Source organism: Mycteria americana, chromosome 2, assembly GCF_035582795.1.
Source record: "Mycteria americana isolate JAX WOST 10 ecotype Jacksonville Zoo and Gardens chromosome 2, USCA_MyAme_1.0, whole genome shotgun sequence".
Lineage (NCBI taxonomy): Eukaryota > Metazoa > Chordata > Aves > Ciconiiformes > Ciconiidae > Mycteria > Mycteria americana.
This window is the reverse complement of record NC_134366.1, coordinates 83740959-83764046: the sequence shown is the minus strand read 5'-3', so window position 1 is coordinate 83764046 and position 23088 is coordinate 83740959. Positions and strand designations below refer to the sequence as shown.

Genomic DNA, 23088 nt, shown 5'->3' with positions numbered 1-23088 from the left:
TTTGTTCTACAAAACAAATTTTCCATAATCAGTTCAAGAATGAAGTACAATTTATTTCTACTGCTGCAGAGAATTGCATCCTGAAGTCCTTTTTTTTTTTTTTTTTTTTTTTCCTTTCTTTTCTAGAAATAGCCATCAAGATGATGATGCTAAGGAGTAATTTTTGATGGCCTCGGTCATTCACTTATGTAACTTTCAATGTCTGTTTTTATTCAGGAGAAGCTAGAAGGCACTAACCTGAGGTGGTTTGTAAGTAGAGTTGTACCTGAGACTGAACTGAGAGGCCTTGTTAAGGTTTCTCCCTAGTGAAATCCTATGTAGTGAAAATTTAATTGAGTGAAGAGAGTGTATTATTATCAAATAAAATTACTTCTGGTGGATCATGTTGCTTGTGTGGTACTTCTAACACCAATGTTAAAACATTTTAACTTTCTCTAAAGTAAAAAAGAAAAGAAGTCTGTGCATCTGGATATTCAGAATTCTCTATATAAATCTTTTGTTGTATCCAGTAGCATGAACAACATTCCATAACAGTTTTTTCCAAGCCGGTGGTATGTTGTGTGTTCCTGTTTGCTAAAGCTACAGTAAATGGCAAGTAGAACTGTATTAAACGATCAAGTATTTGATCGTTTAATGACCTGATTTTTGATCCATGAAGACCCTGTCTTCAAAGAATGGGTTTATTTTCTTTTTTTAATGCAAAGTAGTGTTTTTTCTTTCTTCTCCAAATAGTGATGTGTGAGGATGGATTCCTGAAAAGTCAAGATCATGGTTCTGTAATAGCATCATAGGCATAAGTTATTATCCAGACTAATGGACTTTGGACTTTTACTATCTCCAAAAAAGATTGTATCTTCCTATGATACGTGTGAGCTGTCTGCCTACAGCTGTTTCTTCCTACATAGAACCATATAATTCATGTAAAGCCTGGCTTAAACTGGGAAAGATTTTGTCCTAGCATGTGGAATATCTGGTGGAAAGCTGCTCTGATTCTTGATTGGGAAGGATTCGCTTTGCACTGCATCTTGTTCCGTATGGATGCTAATCAAAACCAAATTTCCAGTAGCCAGTTATTTCTCTGATCAGTTTAAAATGTGGTTAGCCAGCTATTTTGCTCATCAGTTTAAAACACAGCAACAGTCTTGTTTCAAGGTTACAGATACTTTTGAGTACAAGTGAACGCTTAGAGATGCAAAGTGAATTTGTCTAGTACAAGCGTAGTATCGTTAGTACTTCTTCTTGAATTTCAAGGGAAAAGATGGAGTTCTTGGCCTTCGTATACTCCTTTTGGTTAACTGTTAGTACATGATGATATGATTTCCTGTGATCTTAGGGAAAATATGACAACTTATTGGCTGCTTTACCAACTGGTAATTTTTAAAATCAATTTAGATGTTTGCAAAGTAAATTCAAATACTTTCTAAAAGATGTGTTTAATATTTAATTTTTTTTTCTTGAGCCTTTCTATCAAGAAGTAGCATTGCTTCATTTATCTATGCTTTTAGCTGATTGACAATGTCATGCTCATGTAAAGATCATTTCTGCAACTTATTTCTGCTTAATTCGTACACTGTGAAACTATGGCTAATGTGATCCCTATTGATGTCCCTTTAGGTAAGCTGGTAAAAATAAACTGTTTTTACCATCAGAGTGAATGCAACTTAACCTCTTTCATATTATGTATGTCAGTGGAAGGGGATGTATCACTTCATTTTGAGATTTTTTTTTTACGTTTTCCTCCTTATATAGTTATACTCAGCTTTCAGTGAAAGAGCTGAATATGCCTAGGAAACAGAAGCTGTCAGCAGAAATCTGCATGTCATACAGGTGACAGTTCTGGGAATAAGAAAGGAATTAAAATTCCTTTCCTCTGGAATGAAGCAATATTTTAAAAGATTGTGTAAGTTAATAAGCAAAACATGGTGATGAACCTGATTTTTAACTTCACAAATGAAATTAAAAACATTGCATTTTTCAACAAATGGATTAAAAAACTTCTTAGCCTTGAGTATCAAACATGAATCTTAGCTTTCTGATTTTGTTAATCCTTTTCCAGTGGTAGAGGTAAGAGGCAAGAACTCTACACAGGCTCTCCTTTACTGTCCCAGTCTATCTCCTGGCATTTCATTAGTATGAGCTATGACAAGCCTAAGCCTATTTCACTTGCGTTCTATGCACCTGTGGTGCTCTCTTGTTCCATATTGCAGTGATATGCTTTCTGGAGTTGTTTATACCTGCTTGTCAAAAACTGTTCTTGTTATGTTGCTTTAGCATTTCTGAAACATTAAACTGATAGCAATTACTTTTTCACTATTCACTAGGAAAGCTTTTAGCAAAAAGGAATTGCTGGTTAATAAGTGCTTTAATTCAGAATACTAGAGAAAGGAATATAAAATCCATGGACAGAAGGCTGTTGGTAAGAATGTGCATATCATGACAGCAAAATGGCTTCCCATTGTTGTGTCACACTGGGGTTTTTTCTAGGAAAAAAACAGAATTCAGCCAAAGCATACTTCTCCTTTTCAGCGGTTTCCCCCTGCAAGATTCTGCTTTGATTATTCTTTGCCAATTAACTTAAACCTAAGATTTTTATTTTTTATTAAAAAAAATAAAGTGAAGAGATATATGATGTTTTCCTAAAAAAATTGATTTTTTTTTTTTCTTTTTTCTTTTCCCCTTTCAGTTCAGAAAGTAGTTCTCTCTTCTGAACGCTTTAGCTGAAATACTTCCACTCAGTGTACTGGAGTACAACTTACTTCAGTACTTCAGAAAAATGATGATGTTTCACATTCCTCAGGTGAGCTCGGTGGCTGAGCACAGCCCTTCCCTTGTTGATTCCTCTCCTTCAAACAGCCCTGCTCGTTTTTCTGGTGAATTAGGCTGTTGCATTGCCAGCAGGGAGGTACCATTTTCACCCTCTGATCCTTTGCTGAGTAATTTTGTAATTTATTCTGTAATTTTCTTGGATGATGGCATTAATCTTGGGAGATAAACCCCTGCTGATGACTGCCTACAAAGACAGTGGTAAGGAGTGAGGCAACAGATAGTTACCCCCACAGTGACATTTTAGGTAGGTGAAGCAATGGGGCAGGCCTGCCGCTGTTCAGCTTTGGACAGTCTTCAGCACAGCCCTGCCAGGCAGCGCATATGTGCCATGACTGTGCTGTTGATATATCTGGCAGGCTTGCCAGCCCTCACCTTCCTGGGCAATATTTTCAGTTAACTCTCTCATTTAGCTTTCTCTTCTCACCTTGTTATCCCGTGGCTGATACCTTAGTAGGCTATATCGGAAATCCCTCTTTGCTGTTTACACCAAGTTTCTGTGTGGTTCTTGGCTCTGTTCCTTGAGAAGCTTCGATATATTGTGCAGTAACGGCTCCAAAATTCATCACGCCTAGTCCCAGCAAGGCAAGATCCAGGTCACTAGTGCTGCCGTGGCATTTGATAGAAGCAGCAGGTCCCTTTGCTGCCCGCTCTCCCTCAGCTTTGGCTCCACAAGAGCTGTGCCTTGGGCTGTAGACTGCAGCGTAGCCAAGGCAGGCAAGGGCCATGTGGCACTACAAGCTTTGCAGTATGAGTGCAAGGGGTGGAGCTGCCGTTTGGACCTCACCTATCCTGGCTGTGGTGGAAGCCTGTCTTTCCAGGTGGGTAGCAGAAACAAGTAGCTGCACCAGCACTGAAGGAGCAGCTCCTGCATGGTTCCTTTCCTTCTGCTTGAAACACCTGGCTTCAGTGGGAGCTGTGGCAGTGCAACAGTGTCTGTGACTGGGCTTTCCCTGTAGCAGGGACTTGGCAGGGCATAACCTTAGCACTGATGACTCATTGATGGTGGTTTGGCCAGATGTCTCTGCTCGAGTGCTTAAGCACTGGTGGCCTCTTACCTTAGCAGCCGGAACCACTTCTGTAGCCACACCACGTATTTTAAAGGCAGTATCCTATAGCAAAGTAGTGGTAGAAGTCTTGTTACATTGTTCAAGCTAACAATTTAGCTCGAGTTGCGTTATGGAAGCTGTAATTGCCCAACTTGATTGAGCTCTCCAATATGTATCATCTAGTGGGACACTCAGTTGAGAAGATACTGTTCAGCCTGTGTGTGTATACAGTTGTCTCTCTTACTGTTTCATTTCCTTCAGCGTTTATTTGGATAGCGGTACACGGTTCTCTGTGTAGATTCCGGTTCCACCAATGCGATACATAAAGACAGTTTTCATTTTAAACCTTATCTTCAGATTGAACACTGTGGACATAATGACTTCTAGCACTGAAATTGGCTTGGTTTACTAATGACAGCGTGCTTGGAGGATGATGATAACTGGGGCAGGTACTTTTGTAATGGGAAGGAGGATCAGCATTACTGGGAGAGGGAAATAATGGTAGCAGGAAACAGGCCATGAGGCTGGTGTTCTTCAGCACATCTTCATTTGGTTTAATCAATCTGAATCCAGATATTTGTGTCTCTTTATAATGCCAACCTGTATGTAAAGAGTGTGTCAGATGTTTGCTGTTATCATAAACACTGTAATGATAAGGAGAAATCTAAATGGTGAATGTACAAGTTTCAACCCTACAAATTGCTGCTGTGCATGTAGATGTGGTGCTTAAGGCAGTTTCTGGGTGTTAAAATCATAAAAACCCTTGGTTTTATTTAGTTTCTGTAAGGACCATTAAGGTTGTAAAACTAATAGATATTCACTGGTTGGGAATTGTGAATTGTCATATTTAAAGCTGCTGGTGTGATCTTAAATGGCTTCTGTTGTGTACATCCTGATACAGACTTTGATTATCCCATACTTTTTTCTAGACAACTTTTTTTCAAGAAGTTTCTGGCTGCTTTGGCAAATAAGTTTGTGTTTTATGGGTGGATTTGTTTTATCAGTTGTGGGGGAAGAGCCTTTGCCTCTAAAGGGTGCCACTAGTCATGAAAAAGGTTTTGTTGCTTACGGCTTTGGATGCTTCAATAATTATGATGTGGTTGACTTTACCTGAAAATTTGAGCGTTGTTTCTCTGATGTTACCTGTTTCATAAGAGAAATAGAAAATTGATCTGTGAATATGGCAAGACTGCAGGAGGAAACAGTTGTATTTCTGCTTTTGCCATAGTGATGCTATATATGAGACTGGGTCACTTTTCTTAAACATCAGCTTTTCATTGAGATCTCTATTTGGATGTTGTCTGTTTCTTTAACTTGAGTCTTGAATTTGATTTAAAAAAATGATCTTGCAGCTCCCAATGAAATAAATTGGAGCAATACTTACTGAACAAGGTGTCAGGTGTTTTGAAAAGTCAGCTCTGAAGACTTTCATGCTGTGCATGCAAAATTCATGTTTACTTTTGAACTCAAGCACTCTTAAGTGTGGTTCCCCATATAGAAAATCTGGTTTATTTTCACAACGGTCCATTTTGCAAAGACATTGTAAAAACAAGAGTTTGTACTATGCTGCTAACCGCTATAGAACAGCCTAGAGAGAATTATTAAATCAGGTTAATGTCTGGAAAAAATGCAGTGGATAATACCAGAACCTGCAAATGAACAGTGAGTTTTAAAACTGAATACTGAATAGAGGCTCGCTGAGGAGCAACAGTCTGTTTCATTGCCTGGATGCCAAAGCATAGTCATGGAGAAAAAGCTGTGGTTAAATATAAACTGTATACTGTCATATATTTTATGTCCATAAAACAGACAAGGTAGGGTTGCCAGGCGCTTTAGTTTTGGTACTGTGTAACTTGCCTAGAGTTGGCAAATTTAGTATTCTCTGTAGCTTTTCAGGTGAGTGTAGATGCTTTAATCAGTCTCAGTCCAGGTGTTCTTATTTCAGTCTAGTGCTGGCCTGTATGTAGAGAGGGTGTCAAAAGACCTTAAAGGACAACTTAGGCACAAACATACAAAAAAGAAGCTTATTAATAGATATTTTTTTTTTTTTTACATAATGCAGAATTTGGGGTGGGGGGTTAAATACTTTCTGTGGTGTTAGTCATGACAGAATTTGACTGACAAGTGATGAAATTGCTTCTATTTCCATTGACAGTTATGAGTTTTTTTGACAGCCCTATGGAATTCATTCTTTGTTAATGTGACAACAGCTCTAATGTAATTAAAATTATTTCTGAAGTGCTATGTAGAAATTAATTTCAAAAGGAGGGGAAGATACTAAGTTACTTAATATAATTTCTGCGTGTTCAATTGTGTGTTCTATGTATTTTGAGTTCTGTCACTGAGTAATTTCTTTGTGCATTTTTCTAATAAACAGGTGAATGTGTGCTTCAACGGACTTGAAATTATCAAATTATTGATTATCAAATTATTTTGTTTGGTGTCATCGCCACCACCCCCACCCCCCACCCCCCCACCCCCCCCAATGAAAAATGTCAAGGTCAGATGAAAACCTTATACTGGTTACTGAATTTCTTGATTTTTTTTTTTTTTTTAATTAACAATTTCATTCTAGAGTGTGAATATTATACCTGCAATAGCATGAACTCTACTTGCTTTGCTTTAAGTTTGCAAGATAATGTGTTCCTTAGTAAATGTTGTATTAAGTGGGTATGTACTGAAGTTAATGGCTAGATCAGGAGATATGTAGAAAAGTATTTGGTCACGTTAACATGCCATAAAATACTAAAAAAGGGAAAAGGCAGTACCGTATTTGGGGCAGTTACAGGTTTCTGTAAAATGGGAACAGAACTGCTTGAAACTTACTGCAGAACAGTTTGTATCTGTTTGGTTTCTTGTGCGTGCTCACCTGCATGTCCAAGCAAAGGTCCCTGGCCCTTGTGGAAAAGAGGAAGTGCTACACTGCACCGCTCCTTATCTGCTGCGGCCGGGATAGTAAATGCCACCTTTAGGAGCACGCGTGACTTTCTTACAGTGTCTGTTCACTGAAATTGTTGTGATGCTGTATTTTTTTTTTTTTAATTTACTGACATACTCTTTACTTACAGACAAACTTTTAGAAAATGCAGTAAAATTTCAGTCTTGTAGAACACTTACTTAGCCTTTGATTTATAGTTTCTGAAATGAGAAGATGTTTTGACTTTCTCTATCAAAGTCAGTCAACTCCTCTGGATTTTTTTCTGATTTTTTTTTTTTTTCCCCCGCTTAAGATCGCGCTGGAAGCATCAGTACTCTTGATTCCTTAGATTTTGCAAGATACTCTGATGATGGCAATAGGGAAACGGACGAAAGAGTAGCAGGTAAGTTTTTTGTATGATTTAGGAATCATAGAATGCTAACTTTACTGTTTGACTTGTTTCTAGCATAAGTATATTTAAATGAACATACCTGAAGATGACAAGACTTCACTGTGGTAGTTTAGTCACTTAATGATATAATCATGTTTCAGATACTTCTACTATAATTACTGTAAATATTCAGGCAGGTGTACTTCTGTATGATTCCAGATGTCACCAAAGTAGAAGCAAGCAGTATACTTGAACATCGTGCCCAGTTTTTGACAATAGAACAGTATCTTTATTGCCTACTGACTATTACTGTTTAGCTGAAACATATGCTAAAATATTCTGTGTAGTAGTCTGTGACTACTACATTGGTGATAGCTTTCTGATGTCAAGATCTGTAGCAAGTCATTTCTTAAATATAGCTTACATGTAGATCAAACAAGCATTACCAAACCCAGAGTAAATTTGGGATTTTCTCAGTTCCATAGATCATCTTGGCTACTAATCTTAATTCTAGTGCTTTTCTTCTCTCCCATTTGATTCTTGATTGTATAAGATTGTTTCAAAGAAGTGACAGGGGTTTTTGCCCGTTGCAGTTGTTCTGAACTTAGAAGCCTGTGACATTTTTAATTTCAGGATTTATGATTATCTTGCCAAAGGCAGAGATTACCTTTCTCTTAAATTTGAAATAATTATAAAAATCTCTTTTGCATGTGAGCCGTGTTTCTCTAATCCAGGCTTTTTTCTAAGTTCAGGTATTAAGTTATTTACAGCTTCTATAGAGAAACCCATAAAAGCTCTCTAGAAACTGCTACAGAATTCTGTTTACTTCTTGTCAATTAATACTGTTTAATATCATGAGCACACGAAGGTCGTTCCTGCTGTGACCTTTGTTCACATAGTTTAGCTTTATGAAACCTGAAATGATGCAAGCTATGCAAGACATAACTGTCTCTGTTCCACGCTGTTGTCTGCTGTGAACCACCACACTTCATCCTAGCAGAAACACTGTCACATTCTTAGGCAAAGAAAAGGCCAGTGAAACATAGTTCTGTAAAGGATCTTGATTCTGAAATTTCCTCTCTCGGTCAGTCTGAAGTGGCAACCAGTATTGACCCAGAGAGAAGAAACAAAAGTGTTCGAATATCTCATTTTTCTTACCTGGCCAGTGTTTCTGAGGTAAAGGACTGGATTAAATTCATGAACATGAAGCAAATTGAGGTACTTTAGTGGTGTGGTCTGGAACTATAGGTACTTACTGGTTCCAATTTATATGGAAAATTCCAGATTCTTATTACTATCTAATTCTTTTTCAATATACATAGTCAGTTTCAAGGAGGCAATAGTTGTAAATACACATCTTCTAAACAACGTGTGTTTTAAGCTACCCACATATTTCTGATCTGTGTCCTGGAATACAAGGAAGAAACAAGCAAATTCCGAATATTTTAATTTTTTCATCATCTTGGTAGATTTTTCCTGTTTCTAGTCAATATTTCTTGGCAATAGTATTACTGAGAGCTAGTTTGATCTTTGCTTGGAGCTATCTTTAGTAACTGAATTGTATTAGAGATGCTTATAGAAAGTAAAGACCAGTCAAAATTGACATCCAGTAGAACCGTTAATCTTCTGATGGAACATTAATGCCAAAATATTGATTACTTCAGTATGAAATGAATATATCCTAAAATTAAATATTAAATTTAAGTACATCCTAAAATAGAGAGATTTTTTTTTTTAAGATTACAGTGTATTAATTGACCACTGTCATATGTAACAGGCAAGCAAATTATATGGCAGCATATTTACATTACATTTCTGTGTTCCTTTATGGAGGTTTCTCAAAGAGTTGTTAAAAAGTGACATAAGAACTTGAACAAAATGAGACTGGATATTATTTCTGGATATTTGTAAAGACTCAAAGTTTTCCAAAATATCCTATTTCTACTTAAAATTCTGGTTCAATTATAATTGCTTAAAATCTTTGCCTCAATTCTGTTTAAAACAACATACCTGAGCAATAAACTTCAGGAAACTGATTAGTATTTAATTTGCACATAAAAAATTATGTCAGCAGAGGTTTCAAAATCTTTTCATATCTAGTTCCTTCTTTGAACAAACTCTGGCTTATAACTTCTGCTTTTGAAGTAGTTCTTAGCTGCAAACGCACTTTGAAACATAACTGGAAGTCCATCCTGCTTATTTCTTCTCATATTCTTTCTTCTCAGCAAAGAGCTTTGATGCTTAGGAGATAAAATTGTAATCTGTTGTGAAAGCTTGAGGCCATGATCTGATAGTCATATTTTTCTTTTGATAGTTTTCAGAGTGAGGTTTGAATAGTTTCTTCTTGTAAATGCCTTTCTCAAGCTGTTATATTTGCTTTTTACTGTTTGGACAGAACCCATGATTTCCATATCAATTCCCTAGTCAAATGTCAAATCAAGGATAGGAAATAAATGCACATCAGTCACTAAAAGAAACTGGTCCCGCATCAGAAGGACTTTAAAACTGAAGTTATAACATATCCAGTTACGAATACTTTTATACCATGGCAATGTTAGAAAGCACCAAATCAAAAAATGTGTGTATATACCATCCAAAGCTGTCATATTTCTCTTTTGCCATTATGGATGGTGTTAGACTTAGCTGCCATATTCTTTACCGATCCAAAAAAATTCCTGGAAATGACTAGAAAGACTCTTGTTTGAAATGGATTTCAGTTTTTCAAATCTGTTAGCCCAGTTCATTCCATCTGGTGTTAAAATCAAAATTTGGCCTAGAAGCAAACGTGTTTTGAAGAGTTGGTGTGAACTTGTCACTTGGGAAATCTGATTGAAGGAAGCTAAGTGAGTCTCTTCTACAATATTATTATCAGCTTGACTGAAAAGATGCAAGTCACAAAAGCCAGTAAGGATATGGATGAGCATGACAAAACTAACTGCAATTTGGAAAACATCAATTTTCTTCCTTATCTACCTGATCTTAACATAAATATAGAGAGCTATGTAACAAATTGGAGAATACATTTGTAATCCACAAAGAGTTTCAAAACATATATGCATCCTTAGAGCTTGCAATTTACTAGATGGAAACAACTTGTTCTCTAAGACTAATAAGTCTTGAATCTAAATTCATGTATTAAGTGCTGAAACAGTTGGTGCTAAGATAAAGTCAGTACTGAAGGATTTATTAGGCTTAGTAAACCTCCTCCAAATATTCATTTTCATTAAATGGATTTTCATCATTTCCATTTTCATGGAAAACCTGTTCCATTCCTGTGGAATAACAGTGCGCCTAACTTGAAGTCAAATACCCACAGCATTTGGTGTAAATAGGTCATCTGACATTCAATCTAAGAACGGAATCTTTTGCCACATCTTAAATTGACCATGTGCACAAGTATGTTTGTGATCTAAACCCCCTACTTTCCATAATTCAAAATATTTAGTATTGCTAACCTGCCTTTGACATCTACTATTCTGAGAATCTGGTAATTTTAAAAACACAATGCTGTGTTTTCAATGATAATAAATTAATTCTCATAATCAAACTCCATTTCAATAATTTGTGTTCTCAGATCTCCCTGCATTAGCATTGATTTCTGGCTAGACTGTGTATCTCTGATTAGCAGAACAAAATACTGTCCCTGTCAGGGTTTGAAGAGAAGAGACAAATTCAAAACCCACTTGATTATTTTTGAGGACTTCATTTATCTAGACTTAGGTTAGCAGTTTCTGCTTTTAATAGAGCCTTTTTGTTTATGTTTTTAATAAGTACTATTACTTGTGTACAATCAAAGTCAGAGGAGAATCTTAAAAAAAACCAACAAACAAAATGCAAAAGGCATCTGTAATACAACAATCACTTGCTAACATTGTGTGTTCAGTTTGTTCATCCTGAAGTGGGTCTGGTTTTGTCTTCCCATTTCCTGTCTTTAAGCCCTGTTAAGCAGTTGTAAGCCTCCTTAATTTCCTTCCAGGTCAATAGTCTCCAAGGGTTGAACCTGAAGACAAGTCTGCTGTAGTTCAGGTCTTCTCTGTAGCTGGTCCTGTCTCATTAACTTGAAAGCATTAATGAGGCTAACTAGTCAAGTCTTGGCTTCCCACTATTAGAATGACAAGTTCTCTGTTTGTATCACAATTACAGTCTCTCTGATTGTAATTTTTGTAGCTTGATAGTCATCTCGTGCTGTAGTACAGCTTTCTGGTTCAGGTCTATTTGTGTTACATCCTGAAGTGTTTCACACTGACTGTAAATATGGTCACTTCTTTTCTTCTTAGGACTTGTGTCAGGGAAGTGGGAATTAGGAAACATCAGGTCTTGAAGTTATTGTGGTGGTGGCTTCATTGCTAACTATAGTCAGAGAATGTAAATTTCTTCTGTTTGACACAAGTCCATCAAATGTAATGGGATGTCATACATGTTTTAGAGGACATAATTTAGGACATCTAGAGTTCTACATTTACTTTACAAGGAGGAAGAACTCGAAATGACAGTTAAGAAACAAACAACAAGAAAACTTGTAACAGTATGTCCAAATTTGAGGAAAGCTAGGTAAGCACAGAGGCCCTTGATACTTCAGAGGAGAGCTACTTTTAAAAGAAAATGCCAGAATGCCATATAGTGACTTCACGAGATAAAACTACCTTTCTACTGTTGTCTGAAGTACTTCATACTGAAGTATGCAAAAGTCTGACAAGATAATTCATATGTAGAATGTAAAATTCTAGTGTAATTGGAAAAAATACTGCTTATACAAAAGCAAAGTTTTTAGAAGTACTGTTATTTCTTCAATTTTTGGCCTTGGCCCAACAAGACTGCTGTTCATGTAGATTTCAACTTGTTCAATATCCCAAATGACAGGTTGTTCTTTATAGCTAACTTCTCAATCTATGGTTCAATAACTTATGAAGTCATTAACAAATGTGGGTGAATAGAATAAGATCCTTGAGAGAGCTTCATTTTTAAATTTCAAAAGTGAGCAGACAAGCTACCTACTCCTGATATGCACTCCTCTTTTAAGATGTGTTAGATTAGCTGCATGAAAACTGAAACACTTAAAAATCACTAATCTGAAAATCTTGGTCTAATGCTTAGTTGCTTACTTGAAAGATTCCGCTCTTTTAAGTAAGTCTAATTTTTTTTCAGAATTGTAGCTGTAGTGATTTGAGTTCTTCATAAAAAGAAAAAGCAAGAGTGCCAGTTAAATTCAGAACAGTTTTCTCCCCTAAGGCAAAACAGATTGTTCAGAAATGCCCTTTCCTTGTAGGAAGATTAACCAACCTCAGAGCTCTCAATTTCTGTTCTCTGCTTTCCTGACGTAGAAGAGAATCAATTTTGTTCTTTCCTTTCCTAGGCTGTCTGCAGCAAAACTCTTCTGTGCATCGTTCTTAAGGAGTTCTTGATCTCCTTTCACCAAGTACTATAATGAGTTTTCACCAAGTACTATAATGAGTTATACATGTTATCAGTTCAGTCAAGCATGAAGTTAAATTTTAGCTGGCTTTATCAATGCTTTTGAACGCTTAACTTCTCTAAGGTACATAAGCTTCAAACAGAAGAAGAGGGGGCGAGAGAGATCAGGTCATTTATTTTAAAAGTCAGTATTTGATAATGGCTACAAAGAAAAGGGTTAGAAGTTGCTTTTTTATTTAAGAGAATGTCATATCAATAAATGGGGATTTCCAGTGTTGATTTCATTAGTACATATGTTGAGCTAAAATTCATTACATATTTTGGCAGAAGATTGCACTTCAGTATACCTTCTAAAATAAAGAACTTTTAATCCTGATTTAAAATTTGATTGAAATTGTTGTAGCTATCTACAAATATTTATGTTTATATAAAAAAAAACCACGAACACACCTCATCAAATAAAAACTAAATTTGTGATTGACTTAGATGCATCTAAAGTTTGTATGGTGCAATTATAATGGTGGCATTAGTAAGACTAGGAGGTGAGGTAAAACTGTAGCAATGCTGTGTTGTAGTAGAATTATGTGTGACATGGCGCGAAGTGACAACTTCTCAAATATACTGTGTCCAGAATCTTCCACTGTATACAGAGAAACATGCAGCAGAGTAATCTACTTTTAAGGTTGAATGGGTAAAGTCCTAATGGCTTCTAAGAATTTTCAGCATCATGACAGTTCACTAAAAATTAATTCTTGCCGTCTGACATGGGTTTGTCTGACATGAGTTTTTTGGCTTTCTATGCCTTCAGACATGTCTTATTCCTATTTTCCTTAATGGGATTCCTGAGTTTTTCTCGTTTGTGTTGTTTTTCTAACTTTTTTATTGTTTATATCATTCTAGTGCAGGGCACTCCTGATCTGCAACTGTTCTGGTCTTTGAAAATATTTTGCAAGAATAAAATGTTAACGCATAGTCATTTCCATCAGAAGAATTACTTAATTTGAATTCTTTACAATTTTCAAAAACTAACAAATTAGTAGCTTACAACTTAGAATCATAACTGTGAATTAGTAACTCAAATGCAAGGAAGTGCTAAAATTATTAGATACTTTACTACAAGAGCATTTTCTAACTTTGTTGCACAGAAGTATTTGCAGATCAGCATTGCTGAATACTAGAGAGATTTTACATATTTTATTCATCATATCCTCAGTTGCGCTTTTGTATTGCTGCAGTAAAATTCTGTGCATCAAACAAGTTACTTTCATGTAGCAAATGTGGTGTACGGTAGTTACTCCTTCAGTTTTTATGAATAAATGCAAACTGAGTGAATCTTTTTTTCCATGCGTGCTAATTATCAAAAGATTCTTAGTAACAGATGTTCAAAAGAGGAAATAGTTTTATTTGTAGTCTTCAGTAGCATTTCTTACAAGCAAGAGCCAATGCAGTGTTTCTGCCATGCATTGTTCTCTGTGTAAATATTTCAAAAAGCCATGTTAAATTGTTTCCAGGCAATCATTAAAAATATCATTACTATTTTCTTATTAAAAGCAGCTACAACATTTTTAGTTTTGCATGGGAATAAAGTAAACATTAGATAATTTTTTAGAATAGTTTAACACTTCAGTATGGTAGCTGTTCTGTGCTCTCTCTTCTAGTTAAGTACAAGAATCCTTCTTTCTGGTAACTGTATATTTAAGTGTGATTAGATTAATCTGGGAATTAATGAAATGCATGCAATTATCTAGTAATTTCTTAAATAGGTTCCCTTAGATGCTCTAACTGTAAACGGCTGTGAAAAGAACATTTACTATATGTTTTGCAAGGGTACAGGGTTTTAGAATTTGAAGCCACAGTATACATATGACCTCAACAGCAAAACACATGAAATTCCAGTGCAAAGACTACTGGCCCTTTTTGGAGGAAACATTGGAACATGAGAAACATATAACAGTGACCAGGGGGGTGGGGAGGTGGAGGAGGTGTCACAGCAGCTAGAATTACGTATTTTTGAATCTCTAAAGCTGACTCTAGATCATTGAGAGTGTTGTATAGTCTAGAATCACTGGAAACTTTTAAGAATAATGGAGCAAAGACATTTTTGTTTCAAGCTTCTCTAAGTACTGTAGGAGAGCTGCATATTTTGCTCTTTTTTTGGTCTTGTGCATCTCTTCAATGTAGTCAACTACATTCAAAATCTTAATCAACTCTATGGTATTCCTAAAACTCCACTATTTTTAAATAGAGATTTAAAATGAGATTATTCTTAGTAGTAAAATAAGTTCTGCCATTTAAACTACTAAAATTTCAGTGTATAGTTTTATTGGAAAAAAAAAAAAATCTGCAGTCTCAATGGGACAGTACATTCATTTCATGGTTTAAGCTTTACTTCATTTAGATCTGATTGCCCGCATACTGCCCTTGCCCCAAGAAATCAAAATATTTGACAGTATCAGCTGATTGTAAGAGTGGGGAAGAAATAGCAAGCATTTCCCAGTAATATGCAAAGTTAAAAGCAAGGTGGGGGGGAGAAATAAAGAAAAAAAGAGACCCCAAAACCCTACAGCGAGTCCTTGTCAGACAGCTTGAAATTTTGATTTAGCTAACTTACGGCCAGTGAAACTATGGAAAATGTTCACCAGTTTGCTTTCAGACCAACTCTGCTGCATGTGTTCATAAGTTCCATAAAGATTGCATGCTTTCTGTTTAATACAAACTGTATATTTTTTTTCACACCCATCCTTGCTTTTTATATTTTATTTTTGTTTCCCTTGCCTTGGTTGGATGCCTGTGTGTGTTTAATCCAAATCCCTGTCCAGTCCTGGAGTTTGAACTACGGAAAGCCAAGGAGACCATACAGGCCCTCCGAGCCAACCTGACTCAGGCTGCAGGTGGTGTACATAAACCTTTTCTTAAGTCTCTACTTTGAACAATGTAGAAGTAGCTGAGCTCATCCTGTGTGAAAGAGTAAAATTTAGTTACTTTTTTTTCCTCCCCAGAAAATGAAGTTCCTTTGCAGGAACGAAAAAATTATAAATCAAGTCCTGAAATTCAGGTAGGTGGATGGGGATAACTGAGCTTTGCATGGACTTTAAGACAGATATGCTTCCATAGTTGGAAGGAAGATGAACCAAAGATATAGTGTATTGTTTTCTTTTTTTCCAGGAGCCAATCAGACCTCTTGAGAAAAGAGCTCTAAACTTCCTAGTTAATGAATTTTTATTGAAGAATAGTTACAAGCTTACATCAATAACATTTTCAGATGAAAATCATGATCAGGTAAAATTTTCTGGTGCTTTTTTTACATACCTGCTTTCCATATTCTCATCTTGTCATAAACTCAAGTGAACTTAAATGATATTTCCTGTGCATGTAGTTCCCTTCATACATAAGAGTATTCTAAGAGTTAAATATATTAGTTAGCATTTTCATATATAAAGCATGGTTTGAAAACACAGCACTTTGAGGAGTATTTTCCAAAAATTTGCAGGAAGGAGACAGAATGCTTGCATTCTTTAAAGGAAGCAAAACAAGAAGAAAAATACTGTGAGTTACAGGTACTTACACACTTTCCTGGATTCTGATGGACACCCTTTCAGTTAAACTCAAGGATCTGGTTGTAGTAAAATTTTGAACATAACCTTTTCCGTAAATTATACTCAGTTGATTTGTTTGGGACATACAATATATTCATTGTTTGTCATCTCCTGGGCATATATCTGTGTATGAGTATACTTAATCATACTGTGGCATTGAATACAGTCTTGGAGAAGCTCTCAGTAATAATGTGTTATCTTAGATATTTCCAAACATAGCTATGCTTTGATGCATTTTTCTTAAGATGATCAGTTTTATGTCTCTGTTGGCTTGCATTTCATGGGAGAAATTTCTTCAAATGATTGGAAGGTTCTAATTACATTCTGACTGTTAGTGGGTGAACAAAACACCCAATATATGTTCAGCACAAAACTGGAATATTTCCAGAAGAAATAAGTATTGAATTCAATATTGAATATTGAATTTCACCCAGTTCTATCTATAACTAGTCCTCCTCTATTTTTCCTACAATTCATATCCTAATCTGTAAAGAAAATGGGTTGTTAAATAAAATCTCTGGATCATCCACTTAAGATTTAACAGTGCTAGGCTTCATATAAATACTTGTAAGTATACAGCCCCAAAAAGAGAAAAAATAGAATAATTTATCCTTACTTTTTATGTGTTCTCAACTGAAAATATTTTATGTTGTGAGACAATTAGCAAAAAAACCCAGAAAAGTTCTTAATTCTAAAAAGTAAATATAAACATACTAAGTTAACATATAGAATGCACATTTTTTTTCCAGATTATTCACATCATTCTTTCAGAAAATAACCTTTTGTCAAATAGTTGTATGTAACCAGACTATGGAAAAATATAGTGAAAATTGTGAACAGTAGGAAAAAAGTTTAAAAAAAAAAAAAAATCAATGTCATTAAAAAGACCATCACAACTCCTGTATAACAGTGCACATGTTGCACATGTTTGTTTATATACATGGAGTAATTTTGAAATAATAGGATGGTAGCATGTCAATGAGAAAAGGAAGGATGTACAGTGATGGTTTGTGACCCGAGGCCCTAGTATTGATTACACTTCTACGCAATTAATACAGTTATGTCCAAATTTCACTGAGAATATGCATCCCGTCTCTGTCATCTACAGAGCTATTTGTCTGCTTCTGGAAAATTACACCTGTACTTGTGAATGAGATGGGAACAAAATGATACCCCTATCAGTAGAAAGCCTTCTATCAGCTGCACTGGCTTCTGCTAGAATTTGATCAACTTTATATCTGATTCTAAAAAGTGTTTACATCCTAGGGAAAAAAAAATCATGATCTATGTGTTTTTGGAAGGTCCTTTCTTTAGCACATTACCTAGAGCTGCCTTTAGGGTGAAACTGCTTTGGGTCATGAAATGGATCCTTTTTCTACTTTTGTTTCTTGCTACCTGATTTAAGCTTTCATCTCCTTTACTACAATGCAATCCTGACATGAGTATTTTGCTGTTGTATGACTTGCAGTCAAATGAGGAAGAGAAACGAAAAAATAAAAAAAGGGAAGTATATGGTATGCTTGAGTTTCTCTTATTCCTTTGAAGGATTTTGAACTTTGGGATGATGTAGGATTGAACATTCCAAAACCTCCTGACCTGTTACAACTCTATCGTGACTTTGGAAACCATCACATTACTGCAAGAGATGTTGTGGATGTATCAGTTGGTGTAGAAGATGATGAGTTAGAGGCTGCTACTCCTATACTTGGGAGCATCCCTGTATTTGAAACAACACCACAGTCAATAGAAGTAAGAGATTGTACAGAAATGTTTCAGCTGTTTGCAGTACTATTTAATTTTATTGTACTAAACTCTTTTATTTCTATCTTGTATTTAGCAATGTTTAATAGTGCAAAAATTAGAAGATCAAATTAGTGTGTTAAACAGTGAGAAATGGTCTTTGATGGAACAAATCCAAAGACTTGAGAGGTATGTACTTTATCAATCTGCTCAACTGCTGATAAATGTTGGAATAACTTCTCAATGTTTTTCTAGCACATATATGAAAACATACAACTTACACTTAGAGGATTACTAGGACTAATTACTTCAGAGCAGGGCAGTCTTTGCTTTTTAATACATGGTATTTGATTTAGAAAAAGGAAGAGACTTCAAACTGACTATTTCCCTTTTATTACCTACGTCATTTAATCTTGTAATCAGTTTTGTTCTTTCAATGCAACTTCTTTATTTACTACTTTGAAAACAGAATCAGTTCTGGTGTGTTTTGTGTAGGTTTTCTCTTCAGTCAGCGTTATTCCACCCCTTAGTACTATGGTGTGTACAGCTTGCAAACACTGTTAGAAAGGTGTTTGTTTTAATAACTTACTCAGTACAGTTTTTCTTTCTACAGAGCAAGACTAGTAGAAATGACAGTATCTTTAACAACAGAAAAAGAGACTTTAAAAGTTTGGTCAAAACATATGATTCTATAAGCTATAAGATATCATTCCTCTTAAGAGATGCACCAATACAATATATGGGCAAGTGTATAATTTTTAAGGGTATTTATTGACTTTCATAGTTACCATTTCAGAGCCAGGTGGGATAGTATATATTAATTCACCACTATAGTATTTTAAGTTTTGCATCCCAAATAGAGTTATGTCTTGTGACAATTGTCTCAGTGCTCAGATTTCAGCCAGAAGCAGATACTACTATTGTTACTCACTTATTTCATTGATTCACTCACTCTTGAGTGCCGCATTTTTCCTACTACTAATTGTTGACTAAAGAACTCCTTTAAACCGTGCTCGTTTGAACAGCTTGTGTGATGCAAGTTACTTCTATTAATGGAATTCTTGAACATACTGGAGTTGAAGAGGGAGCTCTTCAGTATGTTGTCATTTTTGTGCTTCAGTCTTGTGATTCCAACAACCTTCTTATGAAAGCTACAAAAATTTCATTCTTTGCTTTTCCTTTTTTAGTGAAATAGATTTTCTCAAGAATGAAAACTTTGCTGTGTCAACAGTTTATGGTGTAGCTCCCCATCCTTTAAAACAAGTGCCTCTCACAGTCTCAGAGGACAATGGACGGTACCTGGATATCAAGAGCTCTGAGAATGACAATAAACATGGAAACACTGAGGAAACAAGCCTTTCTTTATCAGCTGAAGTGGATTCAAGGACTTCTAAAGATGATATGCTAAATTCTGTGCCCTGTAAAGAAACAGAGAAACTGTCCTCTTGTGCTCCAGCAAGTAAAGCTGCAGTCCACTTCGATAAACCTAATAGGTTAGTGATAAGTTTTAAACTGGAATGCTTTAATTAAAAATTATTGTAAAGTAGATAGCTATTTTTCTAACAGTAAAATTCTGCAGAATTCATAGATCATTTATTTGCATTCAAACCACAAAAAGACTTAACATATCTTTAGGGTACAGTGCTGATATTTTCATATTGTTCCTAATCTTTTTAGGAAGGAGTACATTTGACAGACCTACATTTTTAGTATTAAGTTTAAGGGTTTCTTTTCACCTCCTACTTGTTTCTAAAACCAGTCCTGTTCCTTGCAACAACAACAAAAAAAGCTAAAATCAAAATGGTGAATGGGAAGACAGGATATTTCCATTCTATTTTAGATTTGAATTTCATAATGAAATCTCGTGTTCTTTTCAAGAGTGGTTGGGAAATTTTTTTTACTTTTCCTCTGTAGATGTATGTATCTCTCTTAGAATATCTAAGAGAGCAGTATGAATTTTTTTTTTTTTAATAATCAGAAAGGGTATCTGGTGACATTCTGCTTTTTGAGTTTTGAATTTAGGGTAAGTCTTCACTGGATAACTGATTCTTTTAATTAAAATAGCGTATTCATGTTGTGTTATTACATGGAGACTGACTTTGTGTGTCTGAGTGTTCTTGAGAAAGCCTGTCCAATCTACACAGTCTTTTTAAGCTTTATAGTGAAGAGGGGAAATAGCATATTTATTAAGTGATAGATAAACCACTGTGTAACCATCAGGAGTAACAGGGACCACAAACTTAATGAGGGTATGTACAACTTCTAAAATTACCATTGTGGACAAAGATGCCAAAATAGCTCACCTTATGGTCTTACCGTTGCTGTTCCTAGGGGAGCAGGTAGCCATTCTGCTTTGTATTTTGTCGGTACCCTTAGTGTTCTTTTGCTGGTGTTGATACAGTAGTATCTTTCTAGAATTATCTTCCGTCTGAAAATACCAAGTAGAAATCCGTGTGCTATTCTGTGCAGATGGAAAATCAATATAAGCTGCGAGGGGGGAGGGAGAAGAAGGAAAAAAAAATAGTTGCTACCCCTGCTAGTAATTCACTTTTCTTGCAAACCTGAAGTATCCTGTTTTCTCTGGACTTCCTGAACTTCTTGCACGGAGTCCTAGGGTAGGGGCACTTTTTCAGTGGTATCTTAACTTTAGAATTGAACAGGAAGAAAGATTTCTGATTCTGAATACAGTACTTTAGAGTCTTACTACAAATTTCTTCTCTTCTAGTTGAATATACTAGTGTTTAACAGGAAAGTAAAACTTGGCTTAGATTTTTCTGGAAAATTTTGCGATGGTTCCATTTAAGCTTTCCAGATTTTAAAAAAAATTTCTTTCGTATCCTAGCTGAATGTCTAGACCGTGTAATAATCAAAACTTACAGCTGTTGGACGCTGATTGTATAAACTTGTCTACCTACTTTCATCTGTGGCTTGTTGCAAGTTTCTTTTTGCTTAGAGTAATTGGGAGTGCTGGGAAGCATTAAGTGCATGAATATTAGATTGATGGTTTGGGGATAGTGAGGATGGGTATCAAAATAGGATGAGATCACTGAGTGAGGAAGGAACTGTAAGTGTCTCCAGTGGGATTTATGACAGTAGTCTCTAGAAAAACAGAATTTGTTTTGCTGCTCAGAGCTCTCAAATATAACTGCACGTGGATTTATTTGAAAAGCAGTTGAATAATGCATTGAATCCCCCTTGAGTTAACTTGTGTAATGTGTATCTATTTTTGTACTGAGTTTTGGGCTTAACATGTCAGTGAAGGGTCAAAGGAAAAACGTATTTGATACAGTGTTTTATAGATCCATATCACTAAATTTTCTTCCTGGATTATGCACTTGGTTTGTAATAATACAGTAATTTTTTTTCATTAAGAATTACATTATTTGTTAAGTATTTTGAGATTTGTGGGAGAAGCAGCATGATAGAAGTGCTGGATATTTATTTATTTACGTCCAGGGGTGGTTATTTGTAGCAGGCAATTGCTACAATTTATTCAAAATGTATTTAAGAGGTGTTAAAAACTAAGACTCTATCCTAAAAGCCAAGTTTGTTACTACTGTAGCTAGGGAGTGGATTCCTGGCATAAATCTTGCCCAGATGGGAAGAGAGAAGAGCAAGTGAGCCTGCGTTGTGTGACTGCACTCAGAGCAGCTGTGCGGGCATGCCCGCAAACAAGGACATGGCCATAATTGGACAAATGCCTGGTCTAACAGATTGCAGTAGAAAGCACTAGCAGCAGTTTAAATAGACTGTATTTATTCAACTCATTTTAGGTGTTTGGTAGTTTGCACCAAATACAAGGTGTTTTCTGTATATAGCGGTCACTCATGACTTTTTCAGTAAATTGGCTCTTTTGTCGCAATGTTATATGGAATAGAATAGTAGTACTTGGGTTTTGTATTCATCATACTTTCTTATGTTTGAACATCTTCACTACTGGCATCTGTTGTCCCTTGAAAAGACTTTCCACGGGCTTGTGTGCAAGAGGTCTGGGTCTGTCATCGTTTCTGTCCAGCATAGCCATCGAGGACTTTACTAGATTTCATCAAGGAGAAACTTTGTTGACACTAAATATAGCCAGCAATCATAATGGGATCCATGCTGCCCAGAGCTTGCTGTTAATTAACCCATGGGGAAATTCAGTGACCTATTGTCATACTTAGTTTTCAGTCTCTGCAAAATGGGGATAGAACTTTGCCCTTATGTAGGATTTTAATTAAGGTTTCAAGTGGGGAAGGATCTGACGTTCTGCAGAACACATGCTGAGGTGAAGGACAGCCCGGGCAAAGGGCTGGCCAAGGCCTTGCCTCTCAATGGTAAGCTGCTGCTTTGCAGCGCTTGCCCCTGTTCTCCCAGTGTAAATAAACCTTAAAGCTTTGAGCAGAGCCTGTAAATCTGTCATTCAAGAATACTTTTACAGAATAAGGACTAACATATTGTTAAACAGAGGTCCCTTACAACTCACCACCATCTGAGTAGTTTAGTATCTTTTTTAAAGTGAACGCTTGCACAAAACCAAGCTGATTGGCATTAAAACAAACTTGCTTCATTCAAAGTTAAAATGTGTTTTAAAAACCCATATTGTCAAGAAAGAAACTTGATTTTAGTAATAAACATAAATTCTTATTTATCATATTTTGTAAACAGTCGGATGAGGAAAAATACTCTGGTATATTTATCAGTATCCTCCTGGATTAGTTTAAACATTATAAGTAGGAACTTAGATTTTTAATGTGCTCTTTTTGGTTAGAAAAGGGAGAATGATGATGTATTTACTATAAATAGCGTGATATTTCAATCTATTAGATAAAAATATATAGGTCCATACACATAATTGCATATGCATAGGAATTTGTGTGCTCAGGTGCACAAAATAGCATTTTTAAGAGTTGAAAGGTGCTACCACTTTCCACATAAAAAATAGGAATTGCCTCCTCCCTTAAACTCATATAGTGTCATTAGAGGATTCAAACAGCAGATGATGATATAGGGTGAGATGCTTTCTGTGCGTGCTTTGGAAGACAAATGTTCTTTTTCCTCTTAGAGTGTAGTGGATGAGGCAGTGTTAGATTAGCATCTAAATACAGGCCTCAGATAAGGCAGAGGGAGTTGTCCTTACTGGGAAAAATAGGATGCTGCTGCTGATGATGTTTACCTGTT

General features: G+C 35.8%; 1 protein-coding gene across 1 annotated transcript in view; it reads left to right on the top strand.

The window, feature by feature from the left end:
- Positions 1-23088, top strand: part of RELCH (RAB11 binding and LisH domain, coiled-coil and HEAT repeat containing) — an 86767-nt gene that overhangs the window by 11286 nt on the left and 52393 nt on the right. Inside the window, exons 2-8 of the mRNA XM_075493971.1 lie at positions 7103-7192; positions 15412-15483; positions 15592-15647; positions 15758-15871; positions 17734-17937; positions 18026-18117; positions 19116-19421. Coding sequence (XP_075350086.1) covers positions 7103-7192; positions 15412-15483; positions 15592-15647; positions 15758-15871; positions 17734-17937; positions 18026-18117; positions 19116-19421 — 934 coding nt within the window. The remainder of the gene's footprint in view (positions 1-7102; positions 7193-15411; positions 15484-15591; positions 15648-15757; positions 15872-17733; positions 17938-18025; positions 18118-19115; positions 19422-23088) is intronic.